General features: G+C 32.2%; 1 protein-coding gene across 2 annotated transcripts in view; it reads left to right on the top strand.

Moving 5' to 3' along the window:
• Positions 1-20,531, top strand: part of LOC106711182 (potassium/sodium hyperpolarization-activated cyclic nucleotide-gated channel 2) — a 138,330-nt gene that overhangs the window by 9,563 nt on the left and 108,236 nt on the right. For both annotated transcript variants that reach the window (XM_045681694.1, XM_045681693.1), the window contains exon 2: positions 1,919-2,484. In XM_045681694.1, coding sequence (XP_045537650.1) covers positions 2,438-2,484 — 47 coding nt within the window. In that variant the 5' untranslated portion in view covers positions 1,919-2,437. The remainder of the gene's footprint in view (positions 1-1,918; positions 2,485-20,531) is intronic.

Genomic DNA, 20,531 nt, shown 5'->3' with positions numbered 1-20,531 from the left:
TCCCCTACTCTTTACTAATAACATTTTGTCGATATTTGCTTAATTTAATTGTAATTATGTGAAACTGTCACTAAAGTTTATTGTATTATCCGTATAAAAATGTAAAATACAACTAATATAATAGCTGTACTAATTATTTTAGTCGATATTAATGAGGGAATTGTTCCGTTTGACCTACATTATTGGAATTCGTATTGAATAGCTTAATACAATAACTTGATTTGTGTACTGTTATTGATTACGGATACCATATTTAATCAAACGTTAACGAAGTAAAATAACAATTGTAACTGCTATTTTAGTTTCATTTAAAATAACTAAAACGGCTATAGAGTAATAAAATTCATTAAAGTATTTTGAGTTAAAACCAATACGTTGATTAGAAGTATATTAAAGGTTATAATTTAGGATAGAACTAAAAAAGCATGATATGTTACACCCAAGGTGAGACTTTACTTTTCGGCAAAAAAAACACATAGTCGTAGGTATAGTAATTCTATTTCAAATTCTATTTTTAAATGCAGTCGAACCAGGATAAGTGAGAGCCCAAAAGTCGTCGATATTTTTCTTGCTTATAGTTTTTATTTTACTTGAATTTCTCGTTTATATAGGTTTGACTTTATATTTAAATCCCTTCCTAAATATATATTTTTTGGTCAACCGATTAACAAAGCTACAGGTTAGCATCTGTCAAAAGTTAATCCGAATATTTTTGACGAGAAGTGGGTTCGGATTTCGGATACCTTAAATATAGCCTCCCAATTGAAGTTTACTATACTTTTTAGATTTTTTACCTAATCATGCTTAACGAAAGATTTTTTTGAAGTAGGGTACGGCCACTTGTTAACACACTCAAAATACGTAAAATAAATGATGTAAAAATATGCTGTAACTTATTTTAGTGCTTTTCTTGCAACATTTATTGAAATTAAGCATAAAAATCGATGATCGATTAGGCGTTGACATGTGAATTTGTCACAGTAGTTTCATCATATGCACTATTACATTCACTGTGGATACGATATTTCGTCGTTTTAGCGACATTAACATACATTTTGGTCTCAGTATAGAAATGGAATTGCAATTGGCGTCATGCCAAAATGTGTGGTTAAGTCGGCGTCAGTAAAAATGTTTGATATATTATATAAAGAAATCCAATTTATTTGTTCACTTAGTAATTGAGTTTACCGAATTTCATTGATTTATTTGGCACTATTCTCAAGGTTGTGGAAATGAAACAAGATAGCTATGTCTACTAATAATAAAAATGAGTATGTTTAGAAGTATGAATGAATAGATAAAATTTAGCTCAGATGTCTAAAAGACCAGAACATAGTCTGGAAGTACACATAGGCTATTAATTAAGTTTTTAAAATTTCGCGTACGGAATCTCGGGCGACAGCTAGTATATTAATAATAATTAATCAAGCTCTATAGTTGTCTAATGCCGAATGTTATTGTAACTGAAACTAAGTTTTTAAAACAAATTATGAGTTCGTAACGTGTTTTGTTGCTCGTGGATTAGAAGCTTACAAAGGAATTACCTTGACAGGTCTTTTGGACGGTTCGTTAAAAGTTGCCGTCTCGTTCGTAGAAGATAATTATATTTAAAACAACAATCGTGTTCATGTTTCATGGGAATATGATATTTACGGATATTCTGTATGTTATTTACACACATCCACATGTGTAACCACGACATGTTAGTTTAGATTCACGATTGTTTGGATTCTATCCTAAAATCTATTAGGTACATACACTTGATGCAAAGCTGAATAATTTGTCTGTCACGGATAAGCACATTGTAGACGTAGGTGCATAGGTACTAGATATTAAGATGCTTTACGTAATGCCTTATGAATAATCTTAACGGCTTTATATTACGATGATGTTAATACCAATTTTTATTTTGTTTCAGATTACTCGGACCAGAGGCACAAATAAAACTATAGGAAAACGCGACTTATACAATTTTATCAAGCTTATATAAAATTCGAGCAAACGACAAAGCGCCTTCATTCTACAATTAATTATATTAGCAAGCTAGCACTAGGATATTATTAGGATATTAATTTTTAAAATAAGTGCCAAGACTGTTTGTGTGACTGCGAACTCCTGAACTGCCGGTGTTTTGTGCGAACTTTAAATTACATTAGTGCAAGTGTCTTATTTGTGAGTCGCGATCGATGCGTCGCTGCGTCGCTCGCGTCTGCCGGTAGAGGGCGTTATTGGAGCCGGCAAGATTGAGGTGGTGGCCGGGTGCGGGTGGGGCAGGCGCGCGCGCGTGCGTCCGCTGCACGCGCTGGGCCGCGCGGCCGGCATGTTGGCGTCACAACGCTCGCAGTCGTGTAACGAAGAGGGTGCGTTCTTCGGCGCGCGGGCGCTGCGTCGGCCGCGCGGCAAGGGCAGCGGCAGCCCGCCTTGCTAGGGGTACGCCATGTCGCTGCGCAGCCTACACCGGAGGCTCTCCTCCGCTAACAACACGTAAGTTTAGTAACGTACTTACTTATAGTTTTGCAGTCATGTAAAATGCAGAAAAATAAGGTATTAATTTTAACATTATCCAGTCCAGCGATCGACATAAACACCTACACAAAACCCACATTGGAACCCACACAGTGCAATCCAGTTTGAGGTTACAATTTCAAACTGGTAACCTAACGCTATCCAACTTGTAGATGGAAAATGTAAAATTGGATATGTAATCCAGCGCTGAATAATGTTAAGAAAGAAAGAAAGAAACTCGTATATTACCACACAAGTACAAGAGAAAAAAAAATTCACACCACATATTTATGAAAATAATTTAGAGAAATGTGGTAAAAGGGGCCAACTCAGTGTATACGGGACGGCCTAAAGCAGTCCCTGCGCTGGTTTTCATTTGGCTCCTTTACATCCACCTGAATAATTACATAACATGGAGGGATAACTCAGTCTATTATATTATATAACATCCACCTTAATGACCGTACAAAAGAACATGCAAATGACACGTAAAAGAAAACATGACTGTTAACCGGGCATGAATGAAGCTTGTTGGCGTATGCTAGACTAAGAAAAATGACTAAATAACAATCAAATTTGGTAACTGTTTCCGAATATATACAAGGCTGAAAGGCTAATACAAAAACCTACCCTCATTTCATTAATTCTCATAAAACTGTCTTGCTAGAAGATTTACGAGTAAATATAAAAATATTTTGATTAAGAGATAAACTTTTCACTATCATCATCTGAGGCGTTACAGCCACGGGTGGGCCTGGGCCTGGGCCTGGTCAAGTAAATTGCTCCGCGTCGACCTACTTTGGGCTTTTTGTGTCCAGCTCTTAATGCCGATATTTTTAGATCACATTCGACGTCATCTAGCCATTTTAGCTTCGGCCTACCACGTACTCTACTTTCATCAGGTTTACTCGTTCTTAGGCGTTTAATAACTCTGCAATTATCTATGTGTGCGACGTGTCCCGCCCACCACAGTCGTCCAATTTTGGTGGTCTTGATGATGTTAGGATCTTTATATATTTGGTACAGCTCGTAGTTGTGTTGTGAAATCAGCTTACGATAAGACTTAGAGCATAGCCAAATTCCGCATATAAGTAGACCGAAAAATGTTTAGATGAAAAATGTACATTGACGGTTACTTTTGCATTATGGGCATGTGTTGGATAATTTATCAGTGGGATAAAAGAAATTAATGTATGAACAAAGCTAGATAATTCGAATGGTTAATTTTATTATGGAATATTTTTTGATGAATAGGAAAATGGTATTTTAGAACCTAAATACTTTGAAATACTTACTAAGCCCGAACCACAAAATGGATATTTTGGGAGCTCTTTTATCCATGTGTTACTTTGTTTTATGGCTATTTGTTATGATTTCATTAAATGTTTTTTCATTCTGTTAACACTTTTTTGCTTTGATTTTAAAATAGTTTTTTGATTTTGTTCAAATTTTGATATCCAAATTCATGTTTTGCATATGTTTTAATTTGATCATCAAATCCGAATTATGAAGGATTCCGGGTCATCATGCTTAGGATTAAAAAGTAGGCAAAGAACTTACTATTATTAGAATAATAATAAGACCATTTCTGCATTAGGATCTGTTTCCATGACTATGTTATTGTTGACCTCCTTCCCTGTTTGCATTCAAACAAGTAAACACTAACTTGATATTGCATCAGCTGTTACGGAATACGTAGGACGTGTTGTTCCGGAAACTGTGAATCATTTGAATAATATTGTGTTACAAGTTTTATCGCTCTTGTAACTCTTATTATATTAATACGTGAAGGGAAAACGCAATAGTGCTCCCGTGCCCGGGGCCTAATTTGAATCCTCTTCCCTTTACCAAACTTTTCTTACAAGGAAGGGATGGGAAAGGGAGGTTGATTTGACATAGGAGGTGACGCATAGTAAGGGGAAATCTTTCTGTGCGCTAACTCATCTCTCATTGCCAAAGTTATTGTAAATGTGGAGAAAAAATGCAAAAAATATTTTGAAAACAAAACCAAATTTTCAATATTGCGACCATAAATGAAGGTCAAAAAAGACAATAAGTCTTTTTTTGACCTTTGAATTTTGACCAATGCGTGATCGCTAGTTCAAATAATTTTACTCATCATCTCCCTGGCCTCTTCCCACTCATGTGGGGTCGGCACAAAAGGTTTTATAAACCTTAAAGTTTTGGCTTAAGTTTTTACGGCCGGCCGCCTGCATGTCGCCAAACCTACTTGGGAGGTTCAAATAATTTTACTACAGTAACTAATAATCTAATTACAGTTTGTTTGCCTTTGGTAACAAATGCTTTTAACAACTTTATTAACTGTTTATGACTTTTTGAGATTAATTTTTCTTTTTTTCTATGTCAAAAGGTGGCAAACGAGCAAACAACCACCAGAATTCGCCGACATAGCGAAGCGACCGCTGTTCATAGACATTGCCTACCTTTAATCAACGGAGAAAGGGATGCACAGAAAGAAGATATTTCCCCTTCCTATGCGTCCTCTTCCGCCAAATCCACTTCCCCTGCGAATAGGGTGGCAAGGGAAAGAGGACTAAAATTAGGTCACTGTCACCACATTAATCAGACGAAACGCAGAATTGCTTCCACTTCACGCCTGTCTTCTTTGTGGTCGTGGTATTTCACCGGTCGACCCGGCCCATTCGTGCACCCAACAAATATTGTTGTTGCGGCATTTACCACTGTTAAAAAGTGTTGAATGTCAAAACATTGACTGTAAAACCGATTATGGTGTCCAATGTGTACATAACAGCTTACAAGTTGAAATGAAAGTAAAATTAAGGATTACCCCGCGTTAATCTGCTTTGCTTGCAAATTATACGCGCTCCAACTACGTGCGTTTATTGCTGATTTATAGGTGTTGTTTGTTATTATTAAGTCCATATTTTGTGGAGAAAATATATTCACAAAGCATTTTATTACATTTATGTTGATTCTCATACTTATATGGATCTACGTCGATCTTCTACGTCTTTCATTGGATCGTTCTTTGTCCTAAATTAATTGCTTTTTAAAAAAAAACTGTATATCTCAAATATGTTCATAGTTACAAAGTAATTGACATTTTCCGCATACCCTTCCTACGACGCCCAAGAGACTTGATTGATGGATACGCAAAATCGACATTCACGTCACATTTACAAAGAGCTATCATGCAGCTAAGCAATAAGCTATGACACCCTAATATACAGACAGTTTATCTTATGAATATTGGGATAAGGAATCTACGTAATTTTTGAACTCAAAAGGTTGTGGTTATTTTATTGTTTCTTTTTAGTGATTCAAGTTATGTGTGGTAAATGAAAATAAAAAGGTAAAAGTTAAATTAATGTACATTGTAGATATTTCAAGCGTAAATTTATCCGTTCTTTGTGTTGTGGTGATTTCTATTGTTAACGAAATACCCCACGTAATGTTCACGAGTTGATGTTAATGTAATATTCGAATTTTAATATCTTTTTATACGACTAACAGACGTATGTATCTAATACTACTGTATTATTTTCTTCACCACACACAGATATTTTATCTTTCATATTCATGGTTTAATGACCTTATACTTTCCATAGGAGGGATTTTTTGCTTTCTTTTTAAGCATAATGTCGAAGCAATAATGACTTATGTGTGTTATGAAGCGTCACAATTCTATAAAATCACAATTTGAAATGAATATTGCTTTTTTTATCGTGTTATATTATATTCTATTAATTTTGTATAATAACAAAATAACAAAGTAGACTTAATTCTACGAAATATCAATCTAACCGAACCAACAATTTGCATGTCGAATAAATATTACTCTAGGGTCGAAATCGGTGCCTCGTTTGAATATGCATTTTGTTCGAAAATTTCAATAACTCGATTTATAAATCAGCACCGTTTTGTCGTTTCGGTTGATCTGTTTAAATGTTATGTTAATATTATTTTTAGTACCATTTTAACCATAAAACAAATATAATGACAATAATTGTCAATATTTAGGGATTGAAATCAATATCGATACCTATCTGTAGTTAATACATCGATATCGCTAATATCGATAATATGTTGGTATATCGATATCACTATATTAAGTACGTATTGCCAAATTTTTGCATATACTCCAGTAAATAAATGCCTTGATTCCTGAACATTACCATACAAAGATACTGCACATCGGCTCGATGTTTCATACAGCAACTGACCTCGTTTACCCGCAACTTCCAAGTTTGCAAACTCTCTATCTCTTGAGCGGTTATAGCGTAACGGAAATATTCTACAAGCTTTAAGAATATCTCGATTGGCAACTATAATACTAATTTGTTTGTACAATAAAGGAAACTTCTTGAAACATATACCTAATAGGAATTTCTTTTTAATATCGTTAATAAAATTTCTAAAAAGCCAAAACTTTTCAGCAATTTCTTTTTGTAGAAAGGAGAAGTGGCTGTAAAACCCGCACCCACTCATATATTCCTGAACAACAGAAGAGCTCTCAAAGTTCTATTTATATTAAGAACTATCTGTAGCCCGCGATGCCGTCCGCGCTGAATTAATAAAAAAAAAACTTAACAAGTAGCTTATGTGTTCTTCCAGACTGTACGTTGAGCCATTCTAGAGATACCTTCTAACAAATATCCATCTATCTATCTAAACATTCGCATTTATAATATTAGTAAGGTGTAAGAAATTAATATTATTTTTTCGTAAAAATTAATCGACACTATCTCGTCGTTTTTTATATTTTATTTTAAGATTTAACCAACTGGCCTCCACAATTGGTCGTGCGACCAAATAGACGCCATTGTGTAAAAGCATTCAAGTATACTAGGCTCATTTTGAAGCGCACGAAACTCAACAATAACAGCCGTATAAGCCCGGATAAATTGACCCTAAACTGGAAGAGTAGCAATTTGTGAGATGAAGTGGAGAACTCATTGTATTCGTTGTTACTGCGCTATACACGTTCGATTTTTTAAAATTGTCATGGCAACCATTCTAGCTGTGTTTGCCTCATTGTTTGAAAATCTAGAGATCGAATAAATTCGTCATTTTTTCTGACAGACTAAAATTAAACTAAGGATAAAATTAAAAATATTTTTTATTATTTTAAAGTAAAACTATCGTATAAAACAGTTACCTTCTGATATTTACGTTGTTATATTTGCACGGTTTATAAAGTGAATCAAGTTTGAAAAAGATTAACTAACGAACGTATTTTACTGCGAACGGGATGTAAAAATGCTATCGAGTAAACGAGAAAGGAACGAAGGTGGTAAAGATACGTGATGCTTTATGCTATAAATCCTACCGTATAGGTGATATGAAATTATTAGTAAAAATCTCGTTTCATTTGTTTTAGGAATTAATTGTATTTACTTTTATTTCCAAACAGTGTAGTTTTAATAAATTGAAATCACAATTGAATTCAAAATAGAATTTTAATTTTTTTGGTTTTTAATTCGGATAATATTCGGCCTTATCTTTCAATATTAAGTAATATTGATGTTGTTATTATGTAATAAATAAACTCAATGATGAAATTCCTATTTCATTAAGAAATATAAAAATAAGTTGTCGAAATAATTGTCGAATAAAAAGTTATTCGAACTCCATTTATTTGGCATTGTTTTTATGTCCAACTAGTGCATGTAAATGGTAACAACTCTGTCAGGGTAATTGTTTCACTCACGACCGCTGAAAACCGGTCGACCAAATAATAAAAACTGAAAGCTCGTTTCTTTTTTAGCTTTAAACGCTTCTAAATCGGCCTACAATTATTATGACGTAGTTAATAATTGAGAAGATTTTGATTTGCCTAAATGTTGCCAGAAACCTACTGTAAGTCTTTAATTACGCATAAACAGATTTGAATAAAGATACAACCTAAAGCATTGAGCATTTGTGGAATTTCCTCTATAGTAAAATGAATACAGGTAACTAAATAAGGCATGGTGTCAAGAACGTAGCAAGCAGATATTTAGGTCATTCATTGAATTAATAAGAACAGCATTGCAGTTGAAGTTTATGTCATCGTGACATGAATTTGTTTTGTAACCTAATTATTTACTTTATGCAAACTATCTAGGTTATATAGTTTTATTTCATTATAGTAGTTTTATTTTGTCAAATTAAGCTTATATATAAGGTGGCAAATGAGTAAACGGCCACCTGGACTCACCGAAATAGAACAGCGTCTGCTACCAATACATAATCAACAATTGTATTCTAGATTTCTACCTTTAGTCGATGATAGGCACAGAAAGAGGATATTTCACTTTCCTATCCGTCCTCTCCTTCGCCAGATCCTCTTCCCCTTTCCATTATTTCCTTATAAGAAAAAGGGTAGGAAAGGAACGAGGACTTTAGGCCTTTGGGACTAACACACATCAGACTAAACGTGGAATTGCTTCTAATTCACGCTTATCTTCAGTGTAGTCGTGGTATAGCACCGGTCGAAAAGCGTTTGCGCAACCAACAGATATTGAAATTGCGTTCTCTTTCTTTATTAGATTGTTAGGATTGTAAATAAAATTATTTCTGCATTTTATAACGATGTCTCTTCACTCTGTTTGAACATAATAATATCCAATTCTGTTTTTTACTCATATATATTATAATATACCAAATAAGAAAGTCACAAGAATTATCAATATTTAATATATCTAAAAAAGTCCTTTATGGGCCAGTAAATCGTAAAATGAGAATAATTTTCCTTTCCATTTTAACATTTAAAAACGTTGTAACGTGTAATAAAATTTGATGTGATGATAAAACTTCGTTTGAGATTGCACTTTTTTATTCAACCATTAATAAACATACTGGTAAATTGTCCATTAGGGTCATATTTTTGTGAGCCAAGAAATATTAGGATGGCGGACCGCGTAAAGAGCCTAAATATTCATGGACCAGCAAAATGGAAACTATAAATTTATAAAACCCTACTACGGTCTACTGAAATTCTGTTTTCAGTTCTGATATAATGCTTAGATTGGTTTTCATATATTTGTAAATGAAAAACTTGTTTGAATAACAAATCCCTGTCAATTCCTATTTCTTAATGTCTATCTTAAAATCTGCATCTATGTAAAAATGAAAAATTAGCAACATTTTAATATTTTCTTGATAACCTCTTCAGAATATTATTCTTTCATAGATATGTTTCACTATTTCAAGACTAAATAATATATTTTGAATTAAAACATCGTTTTTAGGTAAGACTTTCGACGTTGAATGATGTTTTAATAAAAACGTGCCGCGTGTTGACACATTTTTTTAATTACAATCTTCTGTACGTTCAACTCTTCAGAGACCTTACGCAGTCATATAATGTATGAAAAAACACTCATAAGTTACTATTGCTCTGCGGTACTCTGGTACTATAATTTTCTACGTTATTTTTTATAGAAAAGAAACACCATGTACACAAAAGTAACATATAAACACTTATCAACGTGCATTAGAAGTTGAGGGGGAGAAAAGTCATTAAATAACTTTAATTTAGGTATCTACATATATAAATTCGTTTTACACTTACATACAGATGTTAATAAACAAAAGAAAACAAAATTCTTTAATTTTAATTTAAGTTTGCAAGTTACTCAAAAATTATAAACATTCACGTTTTTATTTTAACAATGGGAATTAAAAAAACAACCAATGTAAACCGGTCTGTACTCCTATATCTTATACTAGCTTTTACCCGCGACTCCGTCCGAGCGGAATAAAAAATAGAAAACGGGGTAAAAATTATCCTATGTCCGTTTCCTGGTTCTAAGCTACCTGCCCACCAATTTTCAGTCAAATCGATTCAGCCGTTCTTGAGTTATAAATAGTGTAACTGACACGACTTTCTTTTATATATATAGATACTACGTATAGAGTAGTACTTGATGAGTCATTATGGAGCTTTGAAGGTTAATACCTGCACGTCTAGACAGAAAAAGATTAATATATGGCACGAAATGCATTTGAAGTATTGAAAAGAGCTCGAGAAGAGGATTTAGAGACGCAAAGAGAAATCATTAGCAGTCTAGACTGTGCTGCCTAAGTGTTAAAAAATATATGTTTAAAAAAAAAAAGAAATGAAGGAATTTGAAGGGGACTTACATAGAAAAAAAAATCATGTCTGCGTCCATTGTCTGATTGAATTTACTGCATATGATTTTCACTTCTCGTTCATTCGAATAATAAAATAATTCGTAGTAAAGTGATTTTGTTAACATGTTACATTTTGCTAACATAATATAATATACATAAAAAGACAGCTCGTACGAATGAAAATTAATTTTTGCCAGTTGACTGCTAAAGAGGATTTAATGCACATTTTGCTAATGAATACGCAGCTAATCCTTTATCTTGAAAGTTAAGACAGGGCATTTGGCCCACAATTTTTTTTCTCCTAAGGTACTTTATAATTAAACGGCCGCGGAAGTGTCGAGCGCTGTAAAATTAATTTAATTTTCTTTACAATGTTTATTTCAGATAAATCTTTTTTTTTATTTTATCGTTTTCAATTGAATCTAAGTCTGTGTAACATACCTGTTTTCTGATGTTTTATTGAATACAATTCTTTCCCGACCTGACTTAGGTGCAAGTTTAGGCATAGCAAGGTGTTTAAATGTGTTACATTGTGTAAAATGGAATAATTTTTTAGTATAACATAAATAAAAAAGAAAAGACAGTTGGCAAACTTTATAAAGCTTTGTAGTGCAGTCGTGCACACCAGTGCCGCTTTACAACACCAAAATAGCGCGGGAAAACTTCACGATCATTGTAAAAAAAAACAACGAAAAGGCACAAAGAGGGTGCATCACAATACGTCGGCCGGATACAGACAAAGCGGCACTTGACACGCCAACTGCGTGTATTTGACGCTTCCCAAGCCACGAGATGTAATTAAAAAGAAAAGTAGATGTACGGTACAGTCGAGATCATAAAATCGAAAAATAAAATACAGTCTCTATTCAAAAATCTTCTCAATCATCTCATTTCAGCTGGGACTTTGTAAGAAAGCCATAAAAGAGGAGCTAAGTATAAATATGAATTTAGGGTACAATTGTTTTAGAAGTTATGGAGGCCTTATGTTGTGAAGAAACTGATTGAAATCCAAACATGAACGGTTTCGGTTCTTAAGACGGCTATTTTAAGATTATCAAATATGTATCACTTCACGAATTTCGTTACTAGGGTTAGTTTTTTACGACGTTCATCATTTTATTTTTTAACATCCACTTGACTTTTAAAAACTTATACTGCTAAACTTATAATGGATACTTTAAAATATTTGCATTTTAGTGGTGGAAGTTTTAAGACTGAATTTTTATAATGATTGAGATATAACTATAAAAATGCGTTTGATAACAGAGGTTTTATATGCATAATTACCTAATGAAGAAGAACATATCATTGTTCGTATAATAACCAGAACTTAAAGTATGACTGTGGCGAGTAGACTTATAAGAAATGGTAGAATACGTTAAACGTTACATAATTAGGAAGCGACGACTGAAATGATAGATCGATATGGAGGAAGATGCTTGCCCACATAGAATGTAACGGTACAGGGAGATGATCTTGATATCAAGAACATATCTCACCCGTTGTGAAACAAATAGAGTAAATAATACCGAGAGTAGTTGGTGAAGACTTGGGATAAATTGAGTGATTGTTAGCCGTTTATATTTACTTTATAATAATGTCTCATGAAATTTTAAATAATAAGAAATATCTTAAACCGTGTTAGCGTATTTAAAATTGTGATATTTCGTTATACGAGGCATTTTAAAAGATATATATTGGAAGCCTGGATGCTGTATTTGGTCAATAAGTGAGCAGAGAACAAACCAAATGTCCACGAGCCACTATTTATTGTTAAAATGTTGATTTAATGTTGCAATTAATGAATAAGAATTTGAAAGCAAAGGATCAAAAAGGGACCAAAAGAGAAGTTTATAACCTAATATTAATTAGAAAACCAAATAACTGAGGCTCTAATGGAAGATAAAGCCATCAATTGTCTGCATTTTAAAACAGGGAGAAGAAGAATCGAATAACATCTCACTCGAAATTGGTTAAGTCATTTAGATGAACCAGTATAATAGAAAAAGTACTGAAATTTTATAATTTAATGAAGCGTAGTACTGATTGTTTAAATAAGGAAAGCAAGGTTTGTCTAGAAAGGAAAGCACTAATATCAATTTACGATATATTATATGAAATTTTCTAACAATTTTACGGTATCACCATTCAAACAACCACAGTCTTCGCATTTCAACGCTCGGACGAGACTCGAGGAGCGAGAAAATGATTGTTCTCTAATAGTATAAAAATGTCACAACTTGTATTCTCGTCTCGGTAAATTGAAAATGAAAAGTTGCCACGGGCGTGGAGTGTTTCGCCATGCTGTTATGCTTTTATTTTTTATAAAGATATTTATCGTAGTCCTTCTCAGTTATAAATAATAAAATTCAATGTATTAATATTCTTTCATTAACATGTAATCTATATAAATTGCATATATGTACCTTAATTAAATTTAACTTAGTCATTACAACAATATAAAAAAATAACTACTTAAATTGACTTTGAAGCGTAATGAAACAAAACTTGTATCATACTAATATTATTAATGCGAATGTTTAGATGGATGGATGGATCTTTGTTTGAAGGTATCTCCAAAACGGCTAAACAGATTTCAGTGAAATTTGGCGATGTAGAACATTTTCTGGAAGAAATTTTTTTTTATTTTCGCGCTTACGGAGCCGCGGGCCACAACTAGTATTTTTATACAATTAAAGGAGGTCTATGTCTGTATTTTCTGTGCATCTTAATTTTGATCTAAAACTAAAGAAATCGCTTTGCTACTTTTCCTGTTTTTTACTTTGTAATGATTGCATAGAAAGTTGTTCCCGAGCTACTATAAGGTATATAATAAGATAATGATAATACTGAGAGATAATAATTATTTTAGGATATTATTAGCTTATACTTAGCAAGAATATATTTTAATGGAAACCTCTTTGGATTTACATTAAACATCTATACTATATATATAAAAGAAAGTTGTGTTAGTTACACTGTTTATAACTCAAGAACGGCTGAATCGATTTGACTGAAAATTGGTGGGCAGGTAGCTTAGAACCAGGAAACGGACATAGGATAATTTTTACCCCGTTTTCTATTTTTTTATTCCGCGCGGACGGAGTCGCGGGTAAAAGCTAGTTTTAAATAAACGCATTCTTAACAGTTTAAAATCAACTATGTTTATTTAATATTGTCGGAACAGTCTAAAAATTCTATGTGAAAAAAAAAACTTTTTTGTTAATAAAAGCTGTAAATATTGTGATCGTGGTATTAACTTAATTTGGTGAAAAAAATCCCAAAAATCCTAGAAATTGGGTGACCTATCGATGACCCAGATGTTCGTGTTTGGCTTAATTCCAAATCACGCTATCTACCGACCATGAAGTGAAAGAAAGGGTTGATTCCATTTTTGCTTTTTAATTATCAACCGCTCTTGACTTTGACGCTGTTCTGTGTTCATTAAAATTTCAAGCAATATCTACTCGAAACGATTGCTTAAACAACTAACAAACCAAACTTTTCCTTTAGGCGGAAGTAACTACGATGGGTTGTTATAATTGTTAAGGTTGTTCATATAATTAATTTCAGTTTAATTCAATTTTTTTAACGTTCCTGGTACATAATAATTGATACGTCAGAACTATTAACTATGTAATAACTGAGACCTAGGACTAACTGAGAAGAAATTTATTTCATTAGAATTTTTTGTACTTACATATAAATAATGACTAGGTAGATATCTTCGCGAGTCCTCCAAATCACCGCTTTTGTTAGTTCTATTTGCATTTGTTTTTTTTACAATTTAATCGTTTAATTTACTTAAGATTTAAACAATTTAAAACAAGCTTTGAATTAAGATATCAGTTGTTTTCGAAATTTTCGTAAGAACTTACTGATGTTATTTAGATAAAAAATAAAATGACGGCCTTATCTTCATTAAAAATACACCAGTCTTTGAAAACTTTTCTTATGAATAAAACCTCCACCTTAAAATGATAATAGGACTTTGTTCTTTGAAGACGTGTTTTGAAAGTTCCTTTGTACATTATGTTAATTAGTAATACTGTTTGAAATTGGCCTAACATGATATAGGTCCCTAAGTCCCTTTTCAATTACATATTCTTTTGTATTCAACGTAAGGACTAGTACATGTCTGTAAAAGTATAAATGCAAAAAAATCTGTGAAACGGGTGTGCGACGATTATGACAAATAAGAAAAGTAAGTACCCACACTTCACAGTTATTATATGGTATATCGAAAGATCGTATACAAGTTGCCATATAAAAGTACTTTTTGTTTTCTTTCGCGTTTTAAGAAAGTTATAGTAATTTGAAATTGTACGAAGTTTTTTTACACTTCTATCACTTTTAAATTTGTTTTATTTCGTTTGAAAAAAGTTTTCAATTTTTCTTAAACGACATTCGAATGATATTAAGAAAATCTTTTAAAATACAATAAAAATATCCAATATTTTTTTATAATGTTCAAAATGTTCGTTTAAAAGTCCTTATGTTTTTGTGTCTTGGTAATAATTGGCAACAATAACCGATCCTTAATGTAAAACTATTGTTATAGCAGAAGGTATTTAATTTTTTTTAGTTTCAGTTGACCTCGCGTTAACCGTGGTTGTTATGAATATATTTTTTTTAACTTTTTCATTTGTTTTATTGGGTGAAATATGACACGTAGCCACTGAACTGAAAATTATTCAAACACTCTCAACGACACTCCATTAATATTCTGAATTTTAAATCCAATGCTAAAAGGTTTCTGGTATAGTTGACGAAAGAGTTGAAATTTTGGCAGAATCTTTTCTTTTGTAAAGGTAAAGATTGTTAAGATATTGCTGCACTCGGGCAGTAAGACTTGAATTAAATTTAAAAATTAGATTACTGAAAGTAAAACCAATAAGAGACAAATTAGTAAGTAAAATTATAACATGATTTAGTCGCAGAGAAATAAATGGGGCATGAATAAGGAAGATATTGGATATTAATGGGATGGGACATGTTGGAAAGGTTTAGCACACATGGATTGCGTGATATATTACATCAGCAGGGAGGGGACTACTGAGATAATTTCGTTATTAAACCAATTAATTAATTTGTGATGAAACTTTGATGAAGTGCCTAAGAATGGAAGGGTGACGGGCCCTAAAAATCCATATATTTAATAGTTAAAAAGGGTTTTTTGTGTATAATTAATCATTTCATATTATAGTGATAACTTTTTCTCTACGTGGCACTAAAGCTGACTCAGTGGTAGAAGACAGCAAAAACAACATCTGTTGCACCAGTAGATCGGCTCGTACAGTGCAATACCACGACCACACAGAAAACAGGCCTGATTTTATTCCTTTTTCTTTTTCCACCCTTTACTTGGTGAAAAGCACGAGAAGGGGAAGTGGATTGGAGGTGGAGGCGCATAGAAATATAAATTTTCTTTTTCTGTGCCTATCCTCCTCCGTCAATTAAAGGTAGGCAACGCATCTGCAATTGCGGATATCTATGGACAGAAGTTGCTTCGCCATTTCGGCGAAATCAAGTGGCTGCTTACTCGATTGCTACCTTATAAAAATAAATTTAAGTTCTGAGTAATAGGTAATTTTTTGTATAACTTGAAACACACACACACACACGCACATTCACATACACAAATCAACTTGCGCGCCTATGTTAAATTGTAAATTAATCTTAAACTACAAAGTGTAAAATCATTTAAGACTTATGTTCTGTAATATTATTAAAGTAGATATTTATTGTAAGGAAGCTGTTAATTTTTTTATATTAATAAATAAATGAAAAAGCTGATTTTAGCTAGTTTTAAAGGTAACAATGATAAGTGTTAGTAACTAGTCTTAGCGATTGTTATACAAAGGTGTGCGTGGTATAAATAGAATATTGATCTGAAAATATTTCGCGCACCTCGAAGGCGCTAGTTTCGATGTTAATGCATATAAATGATCTGGCGCGCGTGGGCGGCATACGCCGTTAGCATCATAATACAAAGAAATTATACTTTGATAATAATAACTGCAATATTATTATTATAGCATCACCTTTTAGCTAGCCTGAGCTTTTGAGTAGGTAGATAAACAAATAAAAGTTACAAATATCTTGTTTTACACGCTCTAGAGCATCCTGTCTGTGAAATAGTTTTTAATATCGGTTCAGTACTTGTCAAATTTATCTAGAAAGAAACTTTAATACTTAATCAATAATTTTCGCTTCAATTTTAAAGTAGATCCAAAGATCTATCTAAAGAGTTGTTTATCTGATTATGATGAAATATTGTAACAGTTTAATATGTATATCTCTGCTTTTGTTTCAGGTATGTATAATTTTATAAGTGATGTACCTATTATTTATAACTAAGGTAATATTTTAATGTATTTCCATTATCTGGTCAGTTCATCTTTTTAAACCTCACATAACCATCTTAAGATAAAAAGAAAGCATAGTTTTTTTTATTTAATTTAATCAATGATAAAAGAGCAAAGAAGGTTCGCTTCATTAAAAGCGTGTTTTGCTTTGTTGGAATTATTTAATAAATTGCAAAACAAAAGAAATTTCATGTTTTAAGACATGACAGCGATTTTTCTAATAGAATGGTTTATAATATAATGTTTCGATTCTTATTTAATTGGTTCCTAAAAATGAAACTCTACTGTTGTACAGTTAACGGTCGTACCAAAATCCTCTGAATACGTTCTCTGCATCACTTAATTAATATCCAGAATTTAAAATGACACCGCTTAATGCTGAATACTGTGTACGAATAAAAAAACTAAAAGCTTAAGTGAAATATACTAGCGGTTTCGTTGCTATTTTTCTGTCAACTATATTTTTATTCCAACTGTAGTCACTTTACTCACTTCTTTAACAGACAAACCCAATAATTAAGCGTTATGTTCGATCCGAAGATTACGTATTTAAATTACGTTGAACAAGAAAGTACAAAAATTATAGCTCTCTACACTATTGATAAGGTTTTTCGATTGATATTGCAATCCTTAGATCGTATAAATTTAGAAACAAATTTGTTAAAACGCTATTCAGTGTTCGTCGACTAAAATATAATTTTTAATACTACGTCCATATTTTTTACCTCGTGTAAAACAAAAGATTTTTATTGTTATACTAAACAAAGATCTATTATTCCTATATATTTATTGTAATATGGATCGAGAATTGTAGAAATATATATTTTAATATTAATATTTTAATGTATGATTAATGAAAGTGCTCGTACCGTTCTGGGAATACAAACAGAGGGGATGTCGGCCGTTATCACCGTGTGGAAAATGAAAGCCGTATTTATTTGGCTATTTGTAAAAATATATGAATAACACTTGAGCAAGTAATCTTTTGTTTTCTGAATAATATTTTGATATAATAGTACATTATTTGTTGTAATGGATTTGAAAAAGAGGCAATTTATTTTTATTATAATACGGAAGAGTACTAAAAAATTTATATGGCACAGATTTTTTCTTATTATATCTTTTTAAGAGCTATACTCGTAAGTGTATTGCAGTGTACACATTTTATTGATTTTTTTTTCATCCGTGTATTGATTGCAATGTTATCTAAATGTACAGGCTTATCATTTTGTTATTTATTTGATAAGGAATATTAATAAAAAGATAAGTTCGACCAAACAGTCTGCATACTAACAATAAAAGCTTTTTATTTGACAAACAAAAAAATATTATTATTTTCGAGCACTTTGGACATCATTTAAACCATCATTACTACATAAAGTTTAAAAATATTTATTAATTTTGTTACAAATAGAATTCTGTATTTTGACAAACATTTTGCGTCCTTCGAGTGTGTCATCTGAAAAATGTTTTTGTTTGCGTGCAAGGCTTACGTCTTATTACTTTTGTCCCCAATTGATTTGCGTTGAAACATGAGCGTACATATACGGTTTGCGTTTATTAATATTTTTACACAACATTGCTGCTGTTTCCGTTATATTTTGACAAGAGATATCATTACGTTTGATAAATTGAATAAAAATTAAAAGACCCGAAGTTATTTTTCACGTACATAGAATTAAGTAACAAAGTATTAAGTAAAATATTGTTGTGTTTTCTCAATACATAGAATAGAATAGAATAAACGTTTATTGCCACACAAAAGAAACTTATGAACTAATATTAAAACAAAAAGATTAAAAACGTGGCAATAGGTAGCCAGCTCAGCTGATACAGGGACGACATCGTCCCTCCCTGAGCTGATTTTCAACAGGCCCCTTTGCTCTCACACCATTTGCACTTATTTTTTACTTTCTAAACATGTTTAAGGTTTACTCCACCTGCGTGACTACGAGAAAAATCCGCTTTCTCTACGTAACTTGACTCCGATAGTGTTTTGTCTGTGTGTAGCGTGTAGCTGGAAATTTATCTTGGTCTGACACTAAGTTCGCAGTTACATTTGTTTACTATTCTAAACCCACTTTGTGCCAATGGTCTTTGTTTATTTACTTTTTTAATCTGTCACGCATAAAAAGAGATTAATACGATATGATTGTTTTTATTTAAATTACAATTCATTAATTTTGAACTATATTTTGTTAACTAGATTATCTAAAAGTGTTGTAAATCGTACGTAATGAACGGATAATCTAGTATAAATCGTTGCTTTTCAGTAATTAAGGATGGGTAACGTTAAAAGCCCTAATTAGTGACGCTGCACAGCGGCCAGACAAGCAATTAATCAATTATTTCATTTCATTACACGGGATATAAACGTCCCTTAACTTAAACGAGCCATTTCACACTATTCTCATGTTTGCCATTTTATTTTTAAAATAGTGGATCGATTAATTATTTGACGATTAATATGCAAAGGGAAATGATTTTTTCTTAAATATTGGTAGCTCGTTATATCATAATTGTAATAAAAATATTGATTGATTAATTTTTGTGTTATGTGACTTTGTTTTAAAAGACGAGCACATGTTACGAACCGAACTATCTATAACTATCCATAGGTATGAAAAATATTGAGACGAGGTACGCTCACTGGTGTAAGGATATTCCATCAATCTCGGCACTCTGCCAGGGAATCCATGCTGGAGAATCAATTTATAACAGATGCTCACGCTTCTATAGGAAATTTGATTCTAACTTTGTTTCCTATAGCCACTGATTTTGTAATCTTGGTACAAACTCGTAATATTAAGTAGCGATTTGGATCGTGATTTCTTTTGCTATTTCATATTTTGTTTGATTGTTTTGTGTGTCATATTTTTCACCTTAAAGTAAAGCCATTTTTATTAGCTTTTGCATAATATTTTTTTGAGATGGTTTTTATTTAATTTCTTAATCGCAATGTTTTTGATGATAACTTATTTCAAACATTTTATATTTGTTATATACATCTATATACATAAAAGAAAGTCGTGTTAGTTACACTATTTAGAACTCAAGATCGGTCGAACTGATTTAGCTGAAAATTGATGGGGAGCTAGCTTAGAACTAGGAGACGGACATAGGAACTTTTTTATCTTGTGTGCATTTTTTTATTCCGCGCGGACGGAGTCGCGGGTAACAGCTAGTAAATTTATAAACCAAGCATGGCATAAAGTTAGAATCAAGCAAATCTGCAAATGAAAGTTTATATAATTTTAGAAAAAAATATTAAACTTATTTTGAGTTCTATTATTATAAAACTTAGTTTTTGTTTATTGTTATTTTACTTGTGTCATTGATTTATTCTTTGCTGTTTACAAATTGACGGATACGAATAAAATTTTATAACGTTATTGGGCTAAATGGTTCGCAGGAGCCGTCGGAGCGAGTTCACATAAATCGAGTTCTATTCAACAGAGCTTTTTCAATGCGAATCGATAAACGTCCCGAATTGTAAATACAGATTTTACGATTTGGGGGATAAATATTTTTATTGAAAATGAAAATTTTATCTTTAAG

The sequence above is a fragment of the Papilio machaon genome, chromosome 16 (assembly GCF_912999745.1).
Source record: "Papilio machaon chromosome 16, ilPapMach1.1, whole genome shotgun sequence".
Classification (NCBI taxonomy): Eukaryota; Metazoa; Arthropoda; class Insecta; order Lepidoptera; family Papilionidae; genus Papilio; species Papilio machaon.
The sequence above is the reverse complement of the archived record's forward strand: the minus strand, read 5'-3'. Positions and strand labels throughout refer to the sequence as shown.